Here is a 27,827-nt window from a genome sequence, read left to right on the forward strand (position 1 = left end):
GGGGCATAGACACTGATGCTCTTTTCAATTTCCTATAGACAACGGGACTCTCATAACCAAAAACAACGTCTTCATCACCCTGTTTACGTTCTTTATCCTCTGGATCAATTATCTTAATTGTAGGTGTTGGAGCTCTATCACTATCATTTTGTGTATACCCGGCTACTGGTTGCAATGATTTTTCATTGGCGTCTTTTTTCGCATTTCCTTTCGCTTCTTTATTCCGCATAATAGGAGAGTACGCTTCAAAACCATAATCAGGCAATTTTTTCCCATGAGGATACGCAGGACCATCTATAGGTGATATCGGACTGCCGATTTGAAATTGCGGCTGTTTATCAGCATTATCAACATGGTTTTCTCTTTTATTGTGTATGTCGTTTGGTTCTATAATTCTCACGGTGGGTGTTGAAACTCTGAAACCAATTGGGTGGGTATATCCAGAAGGTGATATCGGCCCTGGTGATGTTGGTCTTGAATTTTGGAAACTGTGTGGTGGGTGATACCCAGTAGGTGATGTAGGTCCTGGTGAAGTAGGTCTTGAGTTTTGGAAGCTATGTGGTGGTTCATGAATTCCCGTAGTTGACGGGCCAGGTAATACAGGGCTTCCGATTTGGAAATATGATGATGACGACGGCGTTTCATCATCTATATACTGGAGGTCGTTCGGTGTCTTGTTTGCTTCTAAAATTAGGCGTTTTGTTTCTGGCGGCATTTCAACATAGTCATGAGGGTATGAAGGGATGTTAATTCGTAAATCTGGCTTCTTTCGAAGACGCATATTGAGTTAGTTAAAACCTAATTTAACTATAATCCACTGTGGTTTATTTCCAATCAAGGTTGCGCTATCAGAAATTTCACTTCCTAATTGTAGTTCATGTCTTATTCATTGAATACAGAATGTTTCCTTGTATTTACTTTAGTTATATAAAAAATTGCAGTCAGAGACTTATTCTTATTATAGATTTTCTTCGAGTTATTGTAATTTATTGACACTGTCACTTTGCCACTAAAATTTAAACTTGTTTCACCTTTAACCGTTCCACGTCTAGTTATCTTAGGTCAACAAACACACTTATCATATACGATTGGTATTCTGTTATTGTTTTATTATCTGGTGGGTCGTTATTGTTTGGAAACTAATTTACTTTAATAATTAATTCGCGAGCACTATTGTTACTCAAAGATTATATAGCGACTGCTGGATTTCTTTCCGGAGTATTATCAAATTTGTCTTTATCACGTGCTATGATATCTGCAAGTGACGTAATGATAGCGAAATATTTGTCAAAATGACTACTTATTATTTTGTTTGTCTTATCAATGAGCACTTGTCTTATTAATGTCATTACATTTAAGTGGCCGATTAGTTCGTTTCTGCTTTAATTGGATTTTACCTTAATTAATGCTCAATGACTTTCAGTTTTCTGGAGTAGGTATTAAAAGTGAAATTGGTTAGTTTCCTAGAGAGTTAGTATTCGTATTCTCTTTTGTCGATTAAACAAAAAATGATGAAGATATACCCAGTTAAAGTACCGCGTGACGTTACGCCGTGCGACATTTTTTAGCACGCCGTAACATCACAAGCCCCCACTCCCGAATTTCGATGCGCTTCATCTTTGTCATTCTTTGTTTGATTCACAAAAAAAGTATAAAATATTTACTGAAAATCTATTCACGGACTACTCGTAAATAGACTATTTTTATTTAGAACCTTCCCAACTGTATTAAAGTTATTTCTGAAAAATACTTTAATGAAATAGCGCAGGTGTATGTAAATTCTTCTTTTTTTTCACATATAAATTTCGAAAAGCTCAGAGGTGCCCTGCCTGGGCTCGAACACGCGAGCACTACTTGAGAGGCCATAGGTGAAACCACAAGACTACTAGGTATGGCTTTAAAAAAATATTTTTCTAAAATGTTCGTGATCGCCACTCGAGAACCTTTCTCCTCCAACGGTTGTTTGTTTTTCAAGCGATGTGGCCGTCCATTGCTACTTCAACCTGCATAATCTACAAACTATATCGGTTACTTTTAGTAAAAACTATGAGGTGCAAAAATTGTCAAAACACAATAGTTGTTTATCCCCAAATATGTACGCTAATAATGTTTACACAGGCAGGGATTAGTGGCTTTATGTTTATGGTGTTTGACCAGTCGTTGCACTCAATAGATAACAAACTGGGTCTTTATCAGTTTGTAGAGATTGTGAAAAGTGTTTAACTCTTCCATCTATAGCCCTAAGATGGGTAATAATTCGTTGTTGTTCAGCGGAGTCGACGGATCGAGTCGCATAATTTAAAAAAAAATCATTATATTGTATATTTGTCATAATTTTTGTTACATTTTTTGTTCCTGCCGAAACCGTAAATTTTTCAGAATGTTTGAAATGGTTATCTTGTACAACCGTCCGTTAATCTTTGTATCACTTTTTGCAAATAATTTAATTAAGTAATTCTACTTTTTCATGAAAATATTTCTGAGAGTTTTTCTATGCAGCAATCATACTATCATGTCTGAGCTTAAGTATATCCTTATAATTCATTAAGAACAAAAGACATTTATTAATAAGGTCTCACCTCATCCTGCGGATTCTGCAAATACTGTTGCCTCAGCACCTCCAGCTCCAAATTCTGCAGTGTCGGCATCGAAATCGAATTCCTTCTCAAGTTCGCCCTTCTCTGTTCTACTTCCTTCTCGTTCTCTATCATCGCCATCGACTCTTCAGCCCCAACCGCCCTCGAAGTACTAGGAGACGATAAGTCTGTAGACTGTGTACTAGGACTATTAACTTTACTAGACTTAGCCGAATCTGGTTCTAGAGTTATATAAAGCGTTCCTTCTGGGGTGTTAACAACTATAGTATCACTATCGGGTGAAGAATGTACTTCACCTAAGTCAGTGGCGTGTATTTCTTTTGTTTTCTCTCGTTTTGGTCGGATTGGTTCATCGTGCTTGACATGGTCAAGTTCTATGAAGTCGTCTGCGAAGGGGATGTCTTTGTTTCTTTTTAATTCTGGAGAGTTGAGACCTTTTGCTATTTCTTTGGGTTGGTTGTCCATGTTGAGTGTATTTCATAAAGCAGTAACCTGAAACAGAAATAGTTTAACTTAACGGGTGGAAAAAGTAGTAAGTAGTATATGTAGATTAATTCCAATTTTTATATTGGTAATGGTAATTATATGGATTGATTAAATAAAAAATATGTAAATAAAGTCAGAACTTTACTTTAATCAGTTTACTTAACGAGTTCTTTCTCTGTAAGAAAATATACGGACAGTCGAAGTAGATAAGCAGTAGGTATGTTTTGCATGTAATTTATAAGAGCAATAAATTTCCACTCGAGATTACACTCAGTCTCGTCGATACATACCTACTAGGTTAAGCCTGTATCTTAGGTGTTACCAATTAACTTTCCCGATACAATAACCTAAACTAACCAACTAAAAGTTGGAAAACACCCGACTTTGTATCTTCAAAGTTCAATATCTCAAAAACAGCAGAACCGATATTGATGAAAAATGTCTAAGAACTAGTGCTGGAAACCCTGCTTTCAAATAAAAAAACCGCATTCAAATCAGACCACCCGTTTAAGAGCTACGGTGCCACAGACAGACACACACACAGACAGACATGCACACATAGCGGTCAAACTTATACTCGTAAAACCCCTCTGTTTGCGTCGGGGGTTAAAAAAGGATGGGAATTGTTAACAAAAGTGAAAATGAGAAACCTACGAAATAGCTTAACGTCCTGGGGTTCGAAGTGATAATACTAGTACATATTGTTAGCAATAGAATTTATATCTTTTGAAAAAGGAATAAAGTGTAATTTTCTCTGTATCATTCAAATTAAGTAACAAAAAAATGAAAGATTTAAATTTCGATGTCAATTTTTGTTGTATGGTGGGCCGCAGGAGGTTAAACCAAATAGAAGAAGACATAAACTTACTTAATTATTCGACGAAACATACGATATGGCAAAATTACGTTGCCAAAAAAGGCCTACAAATATTAAATACCTATCGATCCGTTGTAAAATCCACAAATGATAATAAACCTTAGGTAGTTTATCTTACAAAAGAGAGCAATTAGAGCAATTTATAATTTGAAGACGCGTGAATCTTTAAGATCTTTTTTTAAGGAAACAGATATCCTAACCCTGCCGTCGCTTTATGTTTTTGAAATAATCATGTATGTTAGGAAGAACATATGTGATTTTCCCACTAACGTCGATAAGCCAAAGGCTACTAGAAACACAGGGAAGCTTAAAGTTCCATCTTACAGACTGGCTAAAACCAAAAAGTCTTTTCTGGGAAATTGCATACGTTTTTATAATAAAATTCCAAAAAATATTATAAATGAAACGGATACAAAATTCAGATCTATTGTCAAGAAGACATTAATATCAAAGGCGTATTATAAAGTTAATGATTATATCATGGACAGGGATATTTGGAAATAATTCCGATCCGCATTAGCGATCCCTTCAAATAGCGAACCTACTGTGTTAAAAATAAAGTTGTGTTAAATACTTGTGATGTATACATGTCATTTAATAATATTGTAAATCTGTTTTAAAAAAAAATATATATACCTCGTTGAGTTTCTTGCCGGATTCTTCTCAGCAGAGGTTTTTCCGAACCGGTGGTAGATTTTTTTTGACATTCATAAGTGCTTGTTGTAGCCTAAATTGAATAAAGATATTTTGACTTTGACTTTGAGTAAAACACCTTCTTGTTCGTGGCTGAAATATACATCCAACTATCGCAAGTTAAATAAAAGCCAGTAAAATAACTTATCATCAGCATTTCATCTTATATACGTCCCACTGCTGGGCAGAAGTCTCTTCTCACTATGAGAGGGCTTGGGCCATTGTATCCACCCGTTCCCATGTTTTCTTTTACTGTAAAGCTCGTGGTAAATTACAAATGAAATTGAGCAAATGAGTTGTGAAAAAAATTGAGGTTCGATTCCGGATTTGAAACCGCGGTCCTCTGCTTGAGAGGCCATAGGTCAAACCACTAGACCACCATGGCTGAAACCCTAAATACTTTAATGTTACACATATTTCGCCTGATTAAATAAATTACCTTATATTTTGAAAAATCCTTGAACTAGACACCATTTTTCGACACACCTGAACTTGGAAGCACCGTATATCAAATGCCGTCATTCTGTCATACGGGTGTTTGTCAAAGTATTAGCAACTTCTTTATTTAGTAATCTCTCGGGTTCATGACCTTCGTTTGGTCCCGCAAGCACATGACAGATGCACGATAAAAACATGACATCCTTTAAAAGTTGATTAAGAGGGTTTTTATACACACACACACACACACACACACACACACACACACACACACAGTTGCATACACACTTACTGTTTTGGTCTCCCCCCCCCCTGTTTTGTCACTATACTAAGTTTCTTTCTCTTTTTTCGTTTTTGGCATTTTTTGTAATGACTCAAGTTTGTTATTTTAAGTAAAGTGTTTTGTAAACTATTTTTTTATATGGTTTTTATCATCATCAGCTGGAAGACGTCCACTGCTGAATAAAGGCTCCCCCTTAGAACGTCACAGTGAACGAGAACTCGCCACTTGCATCCAATAGTTGCCCGCGACTCTCACTATGTAGAGTTGGCGAGTAATATAGAGTTGTCGTTCATTTCATTGTGCTGTTTTAACCCTGTGTTTTTCAAATTGTGGGTCGCGACCCCCGGGGGTCCCGGATGATGATTAAGGGGTTCGCGGTATCTTTAAAATACTGTTACCGTTTAGTTTATTTATTCATTCAATACACCATTACATTCATCATGTCAGCCGAAAGACGTCCACTGCTGGACATAGGCCTCCCCCAAAGCTCTCCACTCAGACCGGTCTTGTGCTTTCCGCATCCACCGCGATCCCGCGATCTTAACCAAGTCGTCGCTCCATCTTGTTGGAGGCCTACCGACAGCTCGTCTCCCGGTCCGCGGACGCCATTCGAGAACCTTCTGGCCCCATCAACCATCAGTCCTGCGAGCAATGTGCCCCGCCCACTGCCACTTTAGTTTCGAAATTCTTCGGGCTATGTCGGTAACCTTAGTTCTACTGCGGATATCATCATTTCTAATTCTATCCCGCTGAGAAACCCCGAGCATAGCCCTCTCCATAGCCCTCTGAGTGACTTTGAGTTTTCTCATGAGGCCCATCGTTAACGCCCACGTCTCAGATCCGTATGTCATCACTGGCAACACACACTGATCAAAGACTTTTGACTTCAAACACTGCGGTAATTTGGACGAAAAGACACTGCGAAGCTTCCCGAACGCTGCCCAGCCGAGTCGGATTCGACGAGTGATCTCTTTCTCAAAGTTGGACCTACCTAACTGGACCGTTTGTCCCAGGTATACATAGTCGTCAACAACTTCGAGCGCAGAGTCTCCGACTACTACGGGAGTTGGTACAACATGGACATTAGACATGACTTTCGTCTTGTCCATTACATTATAATTTACATAAATGCCAGTTATAAGAATTTGTATTGAAAATTGTATTTGTATTGATAAGTGTCCAGTGAAAGGATACAACACCGCAAGTCTACAAGGTCCGTTGTCTACATGCGGCCTTATTATTATGATTTACCTTATGTTATTAGCCAGAACGTTGTTCAATATCTCAAACACGGCATTAAGGATTTTCAAGAAAACTCGCTTCATGTAAATGAAAACGCATCGAAGTCAGTCCATCCATTTGAGAGCTATAATGCTACAGACAGACAGACATAAAATAGCATATAAAACACCTCTCTTTTTGCGTTAGGGGTTAAAAAAGTTATTACATATATTGGACGGCACGCGGCATCCTATGTATACATAAGATAATCTATGTATGTTCGGCTATTCAGTCCATACAAGGCCGGGCACACAAGATATCATTTGTTTGCACCAAGATTATCGCTCTAGATAAAACAGCTTCCTTTACTGTGTGTGCGCTGTGACGTCACTGTTCACAGCTATATGACGTCACAGAGTGAATATGCTTTTTTAACCGACTTCAAAAAAGGGAGGAAGTTATCAATTCGGTTTTTTTTATGTTTGTTACCTCAGAACTCCATAATTTATGAACAGTTTAAAAAAAAAAAACATTCTAGGAATGCTTTCAATTACCTAATTGCCTAATTTTGACCTCCCATAAGCACCAAATCAGGATCTGATGATTGGATCCTAAGGAAATCGAGGGAACTCTTCAAATAATGTAGGAACGCCTATGGTAATATCGATATAATTTAGGAGCAACTCGTGTATTTGCTCTTGAAAATTATGATTTGATGAAGTGGAACTGATGATGAAGACCAAATTTGACCAATGAAGCGACTACTCAATAACAAGCACTTCACGGGTTGAATTTCAATTACTTTAACGCAGATTGGTTTTTTGGAATCTTTTTGTATTTTTTATTTCAATTCCAAATTTTTACTTTTACGGTCATCCCGTAAAACCGAAAAAAACTGAAAAAGTTTGAGGGCTTACGGCATAGATGTCGCTAGCGTCGCTGCTTAAGTGACTAAGTAAGAAACACAAGCTGAGATATGAGGTGCATAGGGAAATTCGTGTCGGTACCGTTGACCATCAGTGGTGTAGCGGTATAGCACGCGGTACGGATTACCGAGGACCTGGGTTCGATTCCCAGTGATGGTCTTATTTTTCTGTTTTTTCTGTGCATCTATATTTCAGTTTGTATTTTCAATTTTACTTTAACGCAGTTGCTAAGCAATTTAAGCTCATCGTAATTCATAACTCATGATATGGAACGGATGATGAAGCACCAGGACTCCTCAATAATGAACGTCTCTGCATCGGAAAAAAAAATTCGTAATAGATGACGAGTAGTTGACATTTTATTGTATCTTGGATCTTTTACACTAAAAAGCGTGAAAAAAAAATTTATAACAAAAAATAAGAACCGACTACAAAAAACCATGAATATTATTTTCCACCAGTCTGAAGTCGGTGCCTCAGCACGAGCCAGCAGGAGTGATTGAAGCCCAATACACGCGTATAGTATGTAGGTGAGGTAGACGACTATAGGGCCACTCCTGAGATATTGGAACTTCACATACTATTTTCATATACTATCTTTTTACCTGTGACTCTATCTGGCAAAAAAAAATATTTTATCGCTCCGAGGGAATTGTGCAATTTTGCGGAATAAACTATCCTATGTCGTTCTTAGGGTACAGTCTTAAACTATCTTCAACCTTAAAGCTATATGAAGAGGTAACATACAGGCAGACATACTTTCGCATTGATAATTAAGTACGGATTAGAACTAAACATATACAAGTACATAAATAATATTAACTCTTTGTTAGTTTACATGTATGTTCCCAGTTGCCGGGTACATTTTAACCCAGTAACAAACAGGTTAAAATACGGCTTAAATTTATATACTAAAATTATGTTTTACCTTAACATTATGATTTTCAGCTCTCCACGCGTCATCTCCGTAATGCATCCCATTGTATGTAAATCACAGAACATTTACGAAATAAATGAATAAAGCAAGCAACACTATGGTAAGTATTGCATAAATTATATAGTCCACGTAGAATATAAACCAAAAACACTTTACTTTCTCACTCGCACACCCTGTTTCACAGTCCCATTTCATATTGGAAACCATCTACAAAGATCGAGAAAAAAAACAAATTCTAGCACGAAATCTGTATTCCGATTTAAAAAAATAATCGAACGGCCAGTTTCAAAACATACACGCAACCGTTTCCAAATTCGAAAACCTATCAAGTCACGGGATGCGCGAATAGTACGCAAATCAATCCGTTAATTAGTTTAACACAGATGATTGGCCGCGTAAGTTCAATTAACACACGAATCTGAAATTCCAGTCTCATTAGCAAAAAAACTGAATTAAAACAATTAAAGCAATAGTTAGCGCTTAAAACGTGACGAGTTTGTGAGACTGCGACAAACAATGAGACTGGCTGAATTTGAAATCATTTTTTGCAATTCAAACATCGAATGTTAATTATGTTTTAAAATGCCGCTGTCACTTGACATTGAAATGTGTACTTCTACTACTTTGCATAAGGTATAGACTTGTGTGTTTTGGTCTTAATTGATTTTAACAATATTCACTTGTAGCTGGCCGCTGCGGTCCAGTAATGGTAGTAAATTAGTTGGTTGTTTCTTGTTCTTTATAGAAATCGCAACGATTGTGCGTATATAAATAGCTCTAGTACAGTTCGCGTCGAAATAAACAGCAGCGTAAGTGTAATTTAATTACCTACCTAACAGGCATTCTATAGTAGATTGTACAACGAGAGTATAAAACGAGCGATTTTACCCAAGACGTTCATATAGCCACCCGAGCCGGTACGGCGAGGGTCGATAGATACGTTGAGAGGAAAATGGGTTTAACGCTCGAGTTTTGCACGCTGCTTTTCACTTAGATTACGAGGAAATGAAATGAAAATGAAAACAGTGGAAACAATTTGTTATTAGGTACCTTTTATTGATTTATTTTGATTGGTTTGATTGATCTTTTGTTTTGTATAAATTTATACATATTAAAAAATATATGTAGAAACTTTTTTGTTTGTGGCTGTCGACAAAACGTGAATATATTATTATAAATAATAAATAATTAAATATTATTTCATAAAGGTTTATTATTCATGGCTGCCTTGGTCTTAGACGAAAATTATACTTTATGCGCTAGAGCATAAAAAGTCATATTATGTCACCTAGATCAGATAGATTGCGAGTTTGAGAAGTGAAAAAATAAATATGTCAATAGATTTTTATTTCTCAAGCTCGTAAAGTTCGTATTTTGGATCGTATGCTGGATCTAGTGCATAAAGCAAAATTTTCGTCTTAGACCAAGGCAGCCACGAATAATAAACCTTTATGGAATAATATTTTTCTTTTGTTATTACGTTTTTTATTAATTAAGTGAGAAAAATAAACAATTCTAAGTTATTATGGAGAAAAATGCATAAAATGATTAGATGAAAATTTACACTATTGCTGTTTAATTTCTTCACAATTGAAGAGAAAAATAGAGTGTGTAAGCTTGTTCATGAAATCCAAACCAAATCGTAAACCTAATTATTTTTCTAAAATTGATTAAAAATGGTACGTATTATGTCATTGTACTAAAGTTGTTGCACAATCAACTATTGTTGTTACAAAATTAATCTTTTCTCAACTAGCTATTTGATTTGATTCAATCAACTATTCATAGAAATATCTATCCCGACCGGGGAATCGAACCCGGAGTCCAAGATTACCTAGAGTCAGGTTCTCTGACGATTCGGCTATCTGAGCCCAATTGCATAACAAATTAGAAGCTTATAGTAAGGTTCTAATGCCTTAAGGGGCTACCCGAGGTTTTCATCGATTTTTGTCAAGTTCTGTCTGTTCTGAATCGTATCTCCTACATTTATTTTGTACTACAGATAGAATTATAAGTCAAACGGCTATCGGTTCTTCAATCTTTTATCTCCATTTTTGTCTACCGGATTTTGAATCGAACTTCGAATTTTGAAATTTTGTATGATTTTTTAAACATTATCTAAAAAAACACTTATTTCGTATCTCTATTGACGTGAAAGATCTAACATATACGAAATCTACATATTTGGGCTCGTCTTTGACGTTTCTACAAACGTGTCTAGGGTTTTCATTTGAAACTAATTAACACAAAAGTTATGGCCAGAAAACCAGTTTTTTGGTCTAAAATTGTTCAACTTTGATGTCAAATATCTCAAAGACAATGAACTTTGAAGTAAATATGGGATACTATATTGCTACAAAAAACATTAGAAAACTAAGGAATTCAGATCGAAGTTCATTGGGGCATGGGATCCACTTAATGATAGAGTGCATGTATCGATATTTTTGATCACCTTGATCGCTCCAGAATATCAATGGCAACTGTACTTTATTACTGGGCCTTGGTCGACAAAAGTACTATTTGGTATTTGTTGTTATTGACTGTACCTACATTACGGTGATATTTTAATTTTCCTTCCTTGTGTAGATTGCAGAGGTAGGTACTCCGAGGTAGTTTTACCATTCTTGATTACGATTTGCAATTTATATTACTAACTTATTTTATTTATTAATTATGAGCTACATATTACAGTTGCATTTTCATTTTGGTGTCTATTGTTATTTAGGGTTTAAGAATAAGGCACTAGGTTTTTTTTCGTCAAAACCAAAGTATAATGGCAAATAATTACAGTAAAAAATGCTTTTGAAAATAAAAAAATTGAAAAAAATAATTAAACAGTTTTATTGGAAATAAACAAAATAATGATATAGCTAATGTACTAAAAGCCAAAAAATAAATATGTAGGTCCTAGGTAGGTACCAGTCATTACTCATTATAACCACTCTACTCACAATCTAGGGCATTGATCAGACATTAAATTAGTGAAGTACGTTAAATTTCTATAAACAGACAACTGCTCACATTATTAATATATGTTATTTTTAACCCCCGACGCAAAAAGAGGGATGGTTTTCTAGCAATGGTTCTTAGACATGTTTCATCAAAATCGGTACAGCCGTTTTTTAGATATTAAACTTTGAAGTGACAAAGTCGGGTCTTTTTCTTGGTTACGTATTTACGCAAATTACGGTGCGCCGATTTCGAGTTGCAGAATTTTACTTAACCGGAGATTTGACGGCGGCGAATTTCAGCTATGCTTGGAGTTTCTTTGTGTGACTAATACGGAAATTCGTCGAAGAACTAAAGTTACCGAAATAGCTAGAAAGATAATGCAAGTTGAAGTAGCAATGGGCGGGCCACATTGCTCTAAGAACATATTTATTGTATTAGCAGACAGACGAGCAGACGGTTGACTTGATGTTAATGATACATACATACATAAAACATACATAAAATCACGCCTCTTTCCCAACGGGGTAAGCAGAGACTACATCCTTCCACTTGCTACGCTACTGGCATACAACTCTCGCTTCCTCTACATTCATCAATCTTTTCATGCATGCACGTCGGTTTAGAGTACTCCTGACCCGACCTTTCTTCAGAACGTCCCCGATTTGATCGTGGTACGTTCGTCTAGGCCTTCCTCTCCCAACGTTCCCATTCACGCTCGTCTTATAGATCTGCTTAGTCAATCTGTTTTCATTCATTCTCTCAACATGCCCAAACCATCCAAGCATCCCTTTCTCAATCCGTGTGACTATACCTTCATTTATACCACAGCGTTCTCTTATTGCACTATTTATAATTCTGTCACTCAGTTTCACACCTAACATGTTAATGATGTTAAGTGATTACCGTCGCCCATAGTTTCTATCTAATGTATTTTTATGTGTATCGAATATGTGTAAATAAATCCATCCAGAATACCTAGAACATGCAACATTAAACTATTTTCTGTACTGGAGGGTCGCACTAACCTCAAGCGGCATTGTCCTCTATCGCGTATGTATAATGTTTACAAACAGCATCAAAGCGAGATCGATCTCAACATAACTCATGATTAGGAGGAAAATTCTTTATATCTAACTTTTTGTTTCTCTCTTTTTATATCATTTTTTTATATAGTTTTAATTCAAGAAAATTAACTTTAACCGTTAGCAAACTAAGTTGAGTTTTTTTACTTTATTTTCGTGCAACCTGTATCATTATTTAATGCATGCTGTGATCTTCTGTAATTAATAAGGCGCATAGCTTATAAGTTGTTACGCAATGTTAGTAATAATGAAACTGTTTACTTATTGTTGAAGGTCCAAATAAATAAATAAATAAAATAAATAAATGTTTCTCTCTCTCTCTCTCTCTCTTTCTCATAGACATCCGCAGCACCGGCCGTCTCTCAGTAGTCCTTATCTGCTGATGCGATCCAGCCTTGCAAGAAATGGTATACTCGCTTTTCGAAGGTAACCATATAATAGTGAGTTGGAAAAGCCTCGGCCTCCGCCGGCAGATAACCACGTGGCGACCACGAACCGGAAGACCAAGCGTTGGCAGGCCTCCCACCAGGTGGACTGACGACATCGCGAGAATTACCGACGACCGGTGAATGCAATTGACGACTTGTCGTTCATTGTGGCGTTCTAAGGGGGAGAGTCTTTGTTCAGCAGTAGACGTCTTCTGGCTGATGATGATGATGATGGGTGATGAAGAAGAAAACTAGATGTTTTCTATCGCGTATAGGTACGTGACATTTTTGAAATACGTATTTTAAGCAATTCGAAGATAGGTAATACCTAAAAACGCGTGACCAACCTATCTTGAATAATTTATTGAATCAGGTGTTACTTTGCGGAGGTCCATATCAATAATGAACTAAAAGAATTTTCTTGCTCACCCGCGACCTTACGATAGCTAAGCTTATGCAAAACATGCGTGTTAATGCAGTTCATCCACCTCCACACTGTAAGAACACACACAAATCACACAAACCCATCTATCACCACCACCACACTACACTGACGCGTTTCGAACTCAACCCAGACCAGTTGTTAGACACAGTTGTCAGTTGGAACTGGTAGCATGGTGTACGGTTGTGTCACTCTGAAGATGAGCTCTGGTTGAGTTCGAAACGCGTCAGTGTAGTGTGTGTTCTTACAGTGTGGAGGTGGATGAACTGCATGAACACGCATATTTTGCATAAGCTTAGCTATCGTAAGGTCGCGGGTGAGCAAGGAAATTCTTTTAGTTCAACCTATCTTGAGCCGCCGATATTCCCTTACTATCCCCCTTCTCTCCCCCTCCCCAATATCCACATTGATTAATGCTAGAGACTCGGTGCCCCCTTAGGCTGCATTTCAACCAGAGATAAGCAAGGATATATTGCGAGGAATATGTTTTTAACCCCCGAGGCAAAAAGAGGGGTGTTATAAGTTTGACCACTATGTGTGTCTGTCTGTGGCACCGTAACTTTTAAACGGGTGAACCGATTTGAATGCGGATTATTTTATTTGAAAGCAGGTTTTCTAGGGATGGTGCTTGGATGTGTTATTGAACTTTGAAGTGACAATGTCGGGGGTTTTCCAACTTTTTGTTGGTTAGGTTAGGTTAGGTAGTTAATGAACCAATAGAAATGCTTCACTTAGCTGTTTCTTATTCGCTTTACTTACTTTGTGAGGATAGTTAAGAGAAGTTTCCCTGTCGGCCGCGAGGCCGCGCTAGGTATTCGTTTGGGATATTGCTGTCTTTATCGCTCGTGACATAAGCGCTCGCAGCCGTCCCCCCCATGCCTTCCGCAACGACGTCCGTAATTTATATCGAGATAGCTGTAGGCTTTTCAAGATTTGGACGGTGGAGTTTTGGGTTTCGTTGTTCTCATATTATACGAAAAGTATTGCACAGAAATCAATGATATTTTACAATCAAGATATTCATTATATTTTCGGATTATGCGATGGACAACACAAACGCGATTCTTCCTATTCGTGATTCCCATACAATATGGATTCCACACAACTGCAGTTTACTCCATTCGTAATTCTACACAGTCTATATTTTGACACAATCGGAATTCTTCCTATTCGCTATTCTACACAAAATGAGTTTATCGCAACTGCAGTTTACTCCATTCGTGATTCTACACAGTCGATATTTTACCGCACTCGGGATTCTCCCTATTCGTAATTCGGTACCGTATGGGTTCAACGCAACCGTAGTTTACTCATGTGATTCTTAATAGTAAGTACATTACATACAAGTGCGAAAAAGAGGAAATTCGCAATGAGTGGCGATAAAGTAAAACACGGCCGAAGGGCGTGTTTTAAATCGGGACTTGACCTTCGGGGCATTGGGCTTGCCGGGACTGGACATTCGAGGCATTGGACATACAGAGACTGGACGCCAAAATGTTCTCGTGCAAAGTTGACATCTTTTTTTTGTCGACTTTTGAGCTCCTGTAATTCTGATATTACACATTAATATGAAAATCTGAAAAACTACAGGCATAGATAATTACGTCTAGTCCATACATGCAAAATTTCATCTATTTCTGTTGCCTAGTTTTCAAATGAGACCGGGACTACGTTTGTATGGAGAATGGAACGAAGAGACCTCTCTTAAATGAAGCGTTCCTATTGGTTCACGAAGAACACATTCCCCGCAACACATCCTCGCTCATCTCTGGTGGAAATGGAGCCTTAACTAGACATTTGACGGCTGATTTGAGATTGGCTATCTATATAACACACTTGTATCTCAAAATCTTGGTACTTCCAAACGTTACCTTGCCACCGCTGGTTTCCAGCTTCTCGTCAAAAACGTATTGTTGCCCTAATGCGGCAGGTAATCGCGGTGGTTAACTAAATCGCCTCTACTTAGCATTGTTCGGCGCCGAACGCATTTGCTTGATGGCCGGCAATCGACGGATGGTTTGCATGGCCATAAATCATCTGTCAGTACCAAAACATGCTGAATATTGACGTGCGGTGACCAAGAAGTGACCTTCTTTAACATGCTTTTACTATGATTGTTTTTTTGGAGTATTTTGGTATTTTTTATTTCAACTCCAAATTTGTTACTTTTACGGGTATCCCGTGAATGAAACCATATCGAAAATACAAACTGAGACATGGATGCACAAAAGCCAGAAAAGGAGAGAGAGAGAGTGCTGCTGCTTAAGTAGCATAGTAGAAATAAGCAACCTGAGATATGTATGCTGTATGTTTAGACGACCAGATGGCCTAGTGGTTAGAGAACCTGACTACGAAGCTTGAGGTCCCGGGTTCGATTCCCGTGTCGGGGGCAGATATTTGTATGAAAAATACGAATGTTTGTTCTCGGGTCTTGGGTGTTTAATATGTATTTAAGTATGTATCTATCTATATAATTATATTTATCCGTTGCTTAGTACCCATAACACAAGCTTTGCTAAGCTTACTTTGGGACTAGGTCAATTGGTGCGAATTGTCCCGTGATATTTATTTATTATTTAAAGGAAAAATTCGTGTCTAGATTCCTGACCAGCAGTGGTGTAGGGTATAGCACGCAGCACGGGTTGCTGAGAACCTGGGTTCGATTCCCAGTGCTGGTCTCTTTTTCTGGTTTTTCTGTGCATCCATGTCTCAGTTTGTATTTACGATATGCTTTTACTATCTTCACGCAACTAAATGTTGCTTTAATTTAGAGTCAAAAGTCAAAACGGCTGTAGGTACAGTCAAGTGCAAAAAATTGTATCTATCCGAACCACTCGAAAAATCGAAAATATGCTACCACGGCGTTATTACGCCTGTGGTACAGTCAGTATCAAAAATAGCGGATCACTCTTAAACTCTGTCGCATTGACACATCGACAATCTTGCATGGCGTTTAGTACGTGGCTGTAAAACGACAAAGGCTACTTTTGATGCTGACTCTACATATTTTTGAAGTGTCACTTCGTGTGCGTTGGGTCCTGACTTTTCCCGATGTTAATACATTATACAATATGTCTGTACCTAGTATAGACGCAGTATGTATACGTCTCGTATTTAGGAAGGCTCGTCCCACGGGTGCTCAACGGGCCCTTTGTTCAGTGCATATGCATTTGCATTGCAATGCGGCGCATGACCGTCACTAATGATCTAAGATACTGTTGCGAAGGCTGACGCCATATAAAGTGCATTTTCATACAACGGTGTGGACTACAGTTTCATGGCCCTGCCACCAATCTACGCCTTGCTAAAGGGCGTTTTCAAAAAAAAGTGTACACTTTTTTATTTTGGAGTAAAAATGGGTTTTCCTACTCAGAATCAAGAGCACAATCGATTCCCCCCAAAATGCCCCCATTTTTTCATACAAAATTTTATGAGTCAGTTTTGTGACGCTCATACTGAGTGTATAAAAAAAACGTCCCAAAATTGTTTTTTTTGGGACACTTTTTAAAACAATTAGGTTGACTGGTATAAGTCTGCCTTTGTACAAGTATCTCCAAGTTTGTCAATTGTGTTTTGTTTCTTTTCTTTTGTACAATAAAGAGTTTACATACATACATACATACATACAATCGGAATTGATTGTGCTCTTGATTCTGAGTAGGAAAAAACATATTTTTTTCCAAAATTTCAAAAAAAAGAAAGGGTAACTAGACGACCAGATGGCCTAGTGGTTAGAGAACCTGACTACGAAGCTTGAGGTCCCGGGTTCGATTCCCGTGTCGGGGCAGATATTTGTATGAAAAATACGAATGTTTGTTCTCGGGTCTTGGGTGTTTACTATGTATTTAAGTATGTATCTATCTATATAATTATATTTATCCGTTGCTTAGTACCCATAACACAAGCTTTGCTAAGCTTACTTTGGGACTAGGTCAATTGGTGTGAATTGTCCCGTGTTTATTTATTTATTTATTATTTAACTACCTACACCTTTTTTTTTAAATCGCCCTCTAACGTATCGGTTTGGGCCGATATGATTTGAACCAATCCGCGGTTCCGTTCGTAGTTCGTACAGACCGTACAACCTTTATTTCGGATCCGTGCCGACGAACGAGATAACAAACCCACCAGACCAGAACCGACCGGACTTTATTAATCGTCATATTACGGTTCAAAATATATGACAGACGATCAGTTCAACGAGAGAAGTAGAACTCCGTGTGGACCCTTTGGGGATGGAATCCTCAAAATGAGTGGTAGTTACTTATAGTCATAACCTAAACAACTAAAAGTTGGAAAACCCTCGACTTTGTCACTTTAAAGTTCAATACCTCAAAAACGGCTCAACCGATTTTGATATAACATGTCTAAGAACCATCGCTAGAAAACTTGCTCAAATAAAAAAACCGCATTCAAATCGGTCCACCAGTTTAAGAGCGACGGTGCCACAGACAGACACACATAGCGGTCAAACTTATAATACCCCTTTTTTGCGCCACAAGCATGTGGTGTAACAAACAGAGGACTTATCATGCTAAGACACACGAGTAATATTTACCTCGACGTTTCGACCACATTACAGTGGCTATGGTCACGTAACGTGATACGTGTTCGTAGTTATTTAAATGAATTCTATATAGTAATGGACTTGTTTTTTAACCCCTGACGCAAAAAGAGGGGTGCTATAAGTTTGACCGCTATGTATGTCTGTGGCGCCGTAGCTCTTAAACGGGTGGACCGATTTGAATGCAGTTTTTTTTTATTTGAAAGCAGGTCAATGTCAGGGTGTCAGGGTAGGGCAGTGTCGGTGTCGGGATGAATGTTTGGAGGGACAATCGGACGTTGTTAGTGTTGTGTGTCGGTGTGATGGGGTGACAAATGAAAATGACCAAGTGCGGGTAGTTCGTGATACGAGTGCCGGTACTATTTGTGATCAAATGCGGGTAGTTCGAAGGACTCGCGCTGCTAGGCAGACTTGACACCCCACACTTCATTCTACTCCTGACCACGGCCACTGCAATGTTGCCGAAAGGTCGAGGTAAATATTACTCGTGTGTTAGCGTGATAAGTCCTGTGCGTGGTATTTCGACTTTGAAAGCAGGTTTTCTAGCGATGGTTCTTAGACATGTTTCATCAAAATCATTGAACTTTGAAGTGACAGTCCAACTTTTTGTTGGTTAGATGAGTTTTTTTTTTTTTTGGTATGTTTCAGTTTAAAACCCAGATGATGACCAATGTGTGTGGGTGGCTTATACTCGTAGACACACAGACACAGGGCAGTGTACCATGCAAGGTCATGGGAAACATCTACCGCAGGATGCGTGTGATCTCGCCGTGTAAACGAATTAGGGCAGATAAAGTTATCAGCTATCTGCGCCGGCGCCGCCAAGGCCGCGGAATTACAAAGAATTTTAGTTTTATAGCTTTATTGTTTTTATTGAGAGCGAACATCGAGTTTATTTTGAAATTGTTGATTGATCGAGTTTTATTTTTATTCGACTGGGTGGCAAACGAGCAAGTGGGTCCCCTGATGGTAAGAGATCACCACCGCCCATAAACATCTGCAACACTCAAGTGCCAGTAATTTCACCGGCTGTCTTACTCTCCACGCCGAAACATAACAGTGCAAGCACTAACGCTGCTGCTTCACGGCAGGATTAGCGAGCAAGATGGTGGTAGCAATCCGGGCGGACGTTGCACAAGGTCCTACCACCTGCAAACCTGCACCTGCACCTGCTGTAGTTACTTTGCGGGGGACTATATAAGGAACGATATGTACCTATGTATGTTTCTTGTCTTTTCTGTAGCCTAAACGGCGAAATAGACAGTTTTAAACATATTATTATGAGGTAGGCATTATTAGATTCATCAAAACTGTCGGAGTGACAGAATGTATACATAGGAGTATTAACAAAATAGAAAGCGTTGAAAAAAATATGAAGGGGGTTATTTTTTACCCCACTGCGAAGGAGGGTTATGTGTTTGACCCGTTATGTATGTATGTCTATTCCTATGTCCTCTCGTAACTCTTCAATGGCTGAACCGATTTTGATAAATGATGTCATTGGATTCGTCTTGATGACGCGAGTAACACGGGGTACATGAAATTCTTGAAAAATCAAATTTATGGATTTTTGGCGCCAAATTGTGAGTTTAAAAAAAACCTATTAAGTAGGGTAGGTATCCAATGAAAGCCTCTAAATATATGGGTTATAATCGTTTTAAAACGATTAATCTACCATTTTCACAGAAATATAAAAAAAGTGTGAATAAAACAATAAATTAAAAGAAATCAAAACCCGACTGCCTTAACAAGTCTAGAGGGCTAGAACTCTGCTAAGTAGCTAACTTAAAGTTCAACAGTCGGGACCCATTTAAATCGTGACCAGCTCAAAAATTCTTAGTACCTATGGGTCCCGACTGTTGAACTTTAAGTTAGCTAGGTATTTAACAGAGTTCTAGCCCACTAGACTTGTTTTCTTCTTTTTAGTATTTTATAATTATAATTGTGACAATATGGGTATCAAATGAAAGCTAATAATTAGCCCATTCAAAATTATATCAATAATAACTAAACTTTAGTTATAGCAAACGTTTTCTCTAATAAATATTCGCTGAATCTGTGCATAATCCGATGTAGATATGGTATAATCAATCAGAAATCATATTGTGAATAGGCAATTTAGTTGATTTTCACATGCTTATATTATTATGACATATTAGACAACCGTGGAAAATGGTAAGCAATCTTCGCCGCCTAAGACCACTCGCGACTCCTAATGCAGTCACTAATGCGTTACCGACTTTTTAAACATAGAAATACTGCTTGCTTTCTTGAAGGTCCCTATGTTAAAGCTATTCGGGAACAAAGCCGAAGGAAGTTTACGCCACAACAGTAATGTAGGTGCTTTTGTGAGTAATCCATACTGTGGATGAGCGCCAACTTTCCATAAGATGTGACTGGAAGGCCTCTTTGTGGCAGTCGTACGGTGATGGAACTCAAGCATCTGGTACATTGCAAGTATAGTAAAAGATGGTTCCTTACTGACAAGGGCAAAAATATATATACACCCCTAAAGCTCCAGAAATCGAACTGAGTTGGTACCTATTTAAGACGACCAGATGGCCTAGTGGTTAGAGAACCTGACTACGAAGCTTGAGGTCCCGGGTTCGATTCCCGTGTCGGGGCAGATATTTGTATGAAAAATACGAATGTTTGTTCTCGGGTCTTGGGTGTTTACTATGTATTTAAGTATGTATCTATCTATATAATTACATTTATCCGTTGCTTAGTACCCATAACACAAGCTTTGCTAAGCTTACTTTGGGACTAGGTCAATTGGTGTGAACTGTCCTGAGATATTATTATTATTTATTTAAGTTCATTTAGTACGGCCACTGGTAGACAAATTAAGAATATGTACATATCGTACTAAATGCGAAAATGCGAAAGTTTGTGAGTGAGTATGTTTGTTACTCCTTCACGCTGAAACGGCTGAACGGATTTGGATGAAATTTGGTACGTAAATAGCTGGATATCTGGAATAAGACGGCTACTTTTTATTCCGATATTCTAACGGGATAGGGAGAAACTCTTGAAACAACAAACTCTGGCTTAGAGTCATAAAATTTTACATGATTGTTTTTAATGTAACGTTAATGAAAGCCACGATTACATTTTCGGGAATTCCCACGGAAATTTAAAAAAAACCCGAAATTAAAATTCAGCTGCTGGACCTAATGATTTAAGTGTGTGAAGCCGAAGGTAAACACTAGTTATGTTATAAATGCGAAAGTTTGTAAGTCTTTTTGTTTGTTTGTTACCTTATCATGTCTAAACCGCTGAACCGATTTAGATGAAATTTGGTATACAGATAGTTTGAGTCCTGGGGAAGGACATAGGATAGTTTTATCCCGGAAAATCGCATGGTTCCCTCGGGACGAACGAATTCTACGCAGATGGAGTCGCGGGCAACAGGTAGTCTCTATATAAATATAGAGTTCGAGGTTCATGTTTGAATGATAAAGAGATACAACGAAAACAAAATTAACACGTTTCTTGTAAGTTTTTTTTCGGTGAAGCAGAAAGAGAAATACATTAAGTACCTATTCGAAAATTTCAGTTGCCTATAATGGTGGTGGTCTTGCTCGCTTATCCTGCCGTGAAGCAGCAGTGTTTGCACTGTTGCGTTTCGGCGTGGAGAGTAAGACAACCGGTGAAATTACTGGCACTTGAGGTATCCCATCTTGGGCCTCTAGGTTGGCAACGCATCTGCAATGAGGGCTATCGTTTTTTGTCTCACTAGATGGCGCACTGTTGCGTGAGGTTTTTAAGTATGGCTTTCAAAGTCTGTTATTACGGGCGTGAAAACAAAGTTTAGATTAAAGTCATATTTAATACACCTTAAAACCGTACCATAAAAATATCGAGCATGCCACAGTGTTGTTTATTCCCCGTTTTGTTCGGAAAAAGGGAGGACAAAGGTTTCCGAAAGACAAAACTGTCTCAAAACACAGACATTCATTGCCCTGGAACGCATATTTGCTATAATTAATTTCAGATATTGCAAAATATTCACAAAATTATTCTAATTATAAATAAAGCCGCGTAGCTCAGCCAAAAACTATGAGATTTGACATTTCGGAGACCTCACGCTACACTAGCGCCTCTAGTGGCGAATTCATACGCGATAGCCCTCATGCTTCACCCACTTGCTGCACAGGAGACCCACTTGCTCGTTTGCCATCCAGTCGAATACACAAAATGGTTCTTGAAGCACAATCCTGTGACAGACAGGCGGACCGATAAACAGCGCCGCGGCAGTAACACGGTTCCGATTTTCACCCTTCGGGTAAAGGAACTCTAAAACTTTTTTCGCCTTGTTCTTTTACCAAGCATGTGACCGCTGCCCTCAAAAACTGGTTTCAAATCGGAATTTCATTGCGAAATTATCGATCATAACAATTTTAATTTACCTGCTATAGCTGCTTCTTGTTTATTATGATAATTTTATGAGTAGTTATGAGTCAGACTTACATAATACTTACGATAGTTTAAATAGCATAAGTACACGGTGGAAATGTAGGTAAGGACCTCTTGAGATTTATCGATTGTTCTAGTAATTTTAGAAATATTTGCTACCTAATTAAAGATCTGTTAACCAATTAACCATCTAGAGCTAAGAATATGAAAAGATTGGTTTTTTGGAATCTTCTTGTATTTTTTATTTCAATTCCAAATTTTTACTTTTACGGTCATCCCGTAAAAGCTAAATTGAAAATACAGACTGAAATATAGATGCACAGAAAAACCAGAAAAATAAGACCAACACTGGGAATCGAACCCAGGTCCTTGGTATTCCGTACCGCGTGCTATACCGCTACACCACTGTTGGTCAGTTTGTATTTTCAATCTAAGAATATGAGTTGAATTCTAGAGCTATTATGACTTTGCAAGGCTTTGGCCTATCTTTCGTTTGACTTGTTTTTAACCCCTGACGCAAAAAGAAGAGTGTTATAAGTTTGACCGCTATGTGTGTCTGTCTGTCTGTCTGTGGCATCGCAGCTCTTAAACGGGTGGACCGAATTGAATGCGATTTTTTTATTTGAAAGCTGGTTTTCTAGCGATGGTTCGTAGACTTTTTGAGGTTTAGCCGTTTTTGAGATATTGAACTTTGAAGTGACAAAGTCGGGGTTTTTCCAACTTTTTGTTTTTTAGTTTAGGTTATTAAGGGGCTGTTTCACCATCCATTGATTAGTGTTTGTTGTATTGTGATGCCGTCTCTATTTGTTTTGTTCGAATAGACGGAGACGGCATCACATTTAACCGTCGGTTAACGCTAATCAATGGATGGTGAAACAGCCCCTAAATGTTTTATGAGGTGCTTTGTAAGAGATGGGGCGTACTTAGTTATTTAAATAGACTTCGGTAGCTGTATAGTAATGTCAATTTGTCAAAATAAACTATGTTTTCAACAGTAGGTATAATATTTAGTCGGAAATTGAGTTTACATGTATTTTCGGCCGTGGATCAAACCGGAACCCTAAGCTCCATATTCGGGTTCTCTAACCACTAAGCTACCAGCCGTCCAGTAAACCAATCATGATTGTAAATTAGTTCTTTTATGCGTGGCAACAGCGAAAGTATAATCAATCTTTTTTCAATTAACTTACCTTATAATTTCACTGGTTTCCAACGATGACAATTGTTCACATCATTTGGCTCTACTAGGTATGCTTATAGGGTCTAAAAGTATTTATACAATGCAATGATTAATCGAAAACAATCTCACGTGGATCACAAAGAAACAAATTAGTATTTTTATTGATTGGAGTGTTTCTTCCAACTGCACTGCAGAATCATTTAGGTTAAATGGTTAAAATAATTTGTAAAAATAATGTGTCTATGTATTAAACAAAAATACCTGTGGCATGCATTATTAGGATAAAGTTTAACTTAAAAATCTTAAGAGATGTGTGGATAAAATAATAAAAAAATGTAAATAAACATTTAATGGAAAATTATTCAGCCAAGGTAAGTTATTTTCGCTTCACTGTAAAAACTCATTTTTATGCAAAATGTTTACAAGCGTAGCGAAGTTGAAATTGAACATCGATAAAGTACATTCAGAGTTTGCATAATTTTTCAAGTACGATTACGTTTTTATTACATATTTCTCAATTTTTGCCATTAGTAAGTACAGTGAACGAGGCACTCCACAATTTTATAAAAATCTCTTTGCCTCAAAATCACAGGAAATCCAATTGAAACAAATTAAATATTAATTTAAAATGACCGCGTAAACATTAAAATTTAACACTTCGCGAAACCAATCATAAACACAGACACTAATTTTGACCAAACTCAAAAACCGACTTCAAAATAGGACGTCTCAATTCGTACGTTTTTGTCGCGATCACCTGCGCGTGAGTCGGACACGGTGTCGGTGCGCGCTCATTACGATCTGCTTTACTTGCGCGCGATTTGCGATCCACACTTACGCAGGAATCACGCGAGAGCGCATCACGTGGCGTATAAGCTTCTTTTAGGGTTCCCTCGTTAATAATTATTAATTGTACAAAGTGCGGGTTAAATTCGCCCGGAGAGGGTTCCGACTTGGCTATATAGATATTACGGAAGTTTTCTGTTTTAATTTTAATACCAAAGAGTTTTATAGGTTTTCTTACTATCAGCCGTTATTAGTTAGAATTGAACTGATTCCTATTTTTTTTTATTACAATGGCCCTATTAAGATATGAGGGGGAATGTTCAATATTTGTATATTTTATTAAACAACTTTAAAACTTTTCCTTTCATTCGGCCTTTGAAAGCCAAAAATCACGTCGATCCGTCGATCCGTTTCGACGTGAAAGACGGACAAACATACAAACACACACACTTGTGTAAAAACATAACCCTCCTCCGGGCAGTCGGGTACAAAACCTAAATAATCAAGCCCTGAACAAGCGGATAGTATAGCAACTAATCCCAGCTAATGTCGTCTGGGAGGAAGCGTCTGCAGCGCATCCGAAGGCATCGCGACTTGCGTTACAATCTTTAAGGGGCACAGCACGCGACATATTGTTCCGATTACAGCTATAATTGGGTACCGTAAACTGCTTCAACTTTGCCCTCTGGCCCCAACATTGCCCGAGTTGATTTAGAGTCGATAATTTAGCACTCTTATAGGTTTTAAACTTTTATCTACACGGGAATTATTATTACGGGGGGATAAAAGTTTTAAAACCAAAAGGGTGCTAAGTTATCGACTCTAAATCGAATGTTGGGGCCAGAGGGCAAAGTTGAAGCAGTTTACGGTACCTAGTTTCCTAGGTAAAATAAATAAAGTTTAAACGTTGTGTGGTTTAACGCATTAGGACCTCAGCGGGTCGGGTTGGAAGTGCTTACTTGGCTGTATTTGAACATCACTTCGCGGTCCCTGCACACGTTCCGCCCCGCGCCCGCCGTCGGTAGATGTTGTTCACATAAAGTAGATATGTCGGCGGCCGATCGTAAAATCCACCAGATCATGAAATTTCTAGGGATATCATGAAACGCCGCCATTTCATGATTTGGCCAGTTTAGGCAGATCATGAAATTCCTAGGCATATCATGAAACCCCGCCATATTGGTTCTGGCACTTCGCCGGCCGCTGCCACGGCACGCTCGCTTTGTTCGCTCGGCTCGTGCGTTGTGGTCACAATCCATACTAACCACTCCTTGCTTTGCTCATCGTACCCAAATTTTTCTTTTTTTCAGCATATCACGATCTGCTCGGTATAAGGCTAGTAATATCGACGAATGCGTTGCTCTAATTGATCTGCCGTATTGTTTCTCAGGTACATCGTGATATGCCTGGCCAACTTTTAGGCATATCATGAAATGGCGACATTTTGTGATCTGGCGGATTTTACGATATACACTATACAGCCACGTAAATAGGCCCGCCGTACCCAATCCCGACCCACTGACGTCCTATCCGCTTAAATCCGTTACCTAGTTAGATTTTCGGAAAATGTTGAACACGTATTTTTTCATATTAAATATATTGACCCGGATCACTCACGTCTTAAATCGAGTTAAGCTCGACATGTTTCGGCTTAATCCGTAGCCCTTCGTCTTCGGAGCAACGCGACTCAGCGGCTGCTGCAACACGCCGCCGCTCTGCTCGCGCGACTACCCGACGAAACTGACACCGGCACACAACTACCCGCGTTTTGTCAAATGTAGGGTAGCACACAACACTAACAACATCGCTCTGTAAAGGTACGTTCACACCAACCGATGACGCAGCACGAGTATTTAACACCGTTTTCCAACTCGGAGGTACCGGACAACCACTATCCCGGTTAAAATTCGGTCGATGACTAATCTCGATGGCGTCACGCACTTTCCGCGGAATGAAAAATTGCTCTCTCGCAAGTACAGATAACCTATGAAATCTGATATAGTGCGTCGAATCCGAGTCCATCGAGTGCTCGGCCACAGCAGACCCCTTGTCGTCCTGTTTTCTCATACTGCGTATACGTATTTTTTCTTTCGGCAATCGAACAAAGTCAAGTTTGGGAGAGGGAGGGACGTAACGCCGTGCTGAATATTGCCAGATGGCGCGACGCACGACGTTTCTGTACAGGAATTACTTCGACTTCGAGCTTCTATTACACCCTCAAATTTCAAATTTCTTTATTGCATTAAAATGTGGTAAATACTTAAATAATATTATTTACGAGTAGTTGGTTCTAGGTGTAGTTGTACACATAATAATATATTGTAAAGGCGCATACATTTTTCAGCGGCTGTCTCGTTTGTAATACCTTATTTACCGCCTTTATGGCGCAATGTACTAAATTCAATTTCTTTCTACGCTCGCGTTTGCAGGTCACCTTATACAAGAATAGTGTATTATCAAATTAACGCGGAGGACGGATCGTCTAGATATTCATTCTAAATACCTCTGGCTCCACTAGGAGCCACATCTCTTTGGGATTTGAACACACAGCGCGCGAAATCGCTTGCGTGGACATGACCTACATGATGCAGTCTGAGTACCTACTACATCAGCGGATTACGGTACTGATGGTGAATGAAGGGTAATAATAATAATAATAAGGGCCAGATACAGAAGGCGGTACTTCTGGACACGGCACGCATCGTCCGGAGGTTCCTCACTCTGCGGCCCTGACCACCGGTAGCTTGGGCCCTGCCCCGTTACCGGCGGCAAACTAGGTTAGGTTTTTATAATATTTTTATTTTGTATGTACTTTTCTGTATTTTACTTCTTATAACTATTATAAAAACCTAATCCTAAGAATGAAAAAATAAATAAAGATAATAATAATAATAAATATCATTGGACACTTGATACCAATTGACCTAGTCCCAAACTAAGCAAAGCTTGTACTATGGATACTAGGCAACGGATAAACATACTTAAGGCACTTGTCCCACCGCCGACGATGAGCGAGAAGCGAGTAGAGCGAGTAACTAGAAACGAGTGGGCGAGCAGCGAGAAGCGAGTGTAGTTTTGTCGCTCGGCTGTAAGCGAGTGTTCGCGTGCGACGGGCGATTACTCGCTCCACTCGACTCGCTCGTGCGGGGCGGCCGCCAAGCTGACATCGCTGAGCGAGTATATATAGCTCAGCGAGTTTTATAGCTCTTGTCGCTGCGACAAAAGATGTAAGAGCGAGTTCTCGCCGACAGTGTGAACAGCCAGCGATCAACTATTAATATATGTGTCTCTTTTACTCACACAGGATCTTATATCTTTTGTTCGTTTCTTGAGCGAGAAAATAGTCGATAGCCAATCGTTACCTCGCTGGCGGTGAGACAAGTGCCTAAGTATATAGATATATACATACTTAAATACATATTAAACATCCAAGACCCGAGAGCAAATATTCGTATTCGGATTCTACTCGCCTTACGTGGTCTTCTTCTCTTCTTCTTCAACCTTGATCTACCCAAT

General features: G+C 38.6%; 1 protein-coding gene across 1 annotated transcript in view; it reads right to left on the bottom strand.

Moving 5' to 3' along the window:
- Positions 1-23,705, bottom strand: part of LOC141439896 (myogenesis-regulating glycosidase) — a 61,084-nt gene extending 37,379 nt beyond the window's left edge. Inside the window, 2 exon segments of the mRNA XM_074104336.1 lie at positions 2,580-3,089; positions 23,536-23,705. Coding sequence (XP_073960437.1) covers positions 2,580-3,062 — 483 coding nt within the window. The 5' untranslated portion in view covers positions 3,063-3,089; positions 23,536-23,705.
- Positions 23,706-27,827: the final 4,122 nt, after the last annotated feature.

Source organism: Choristoneura fumiferana, chromosome 21 (assembly GCF_025370935.1).
Source record: "Choristoneura fumiferana chromosome 21, NRCan_CFum_1, whole genome shotgun sequence".
In the NCBI taxonomy this organism is placed as follows: domain Eukaryota; kingdom Metazoa; phylum Arthropoda; class Insecta; order Lepidoptera; family Tortricidae; genus Choristoneura; species Choristoneura fumiferana.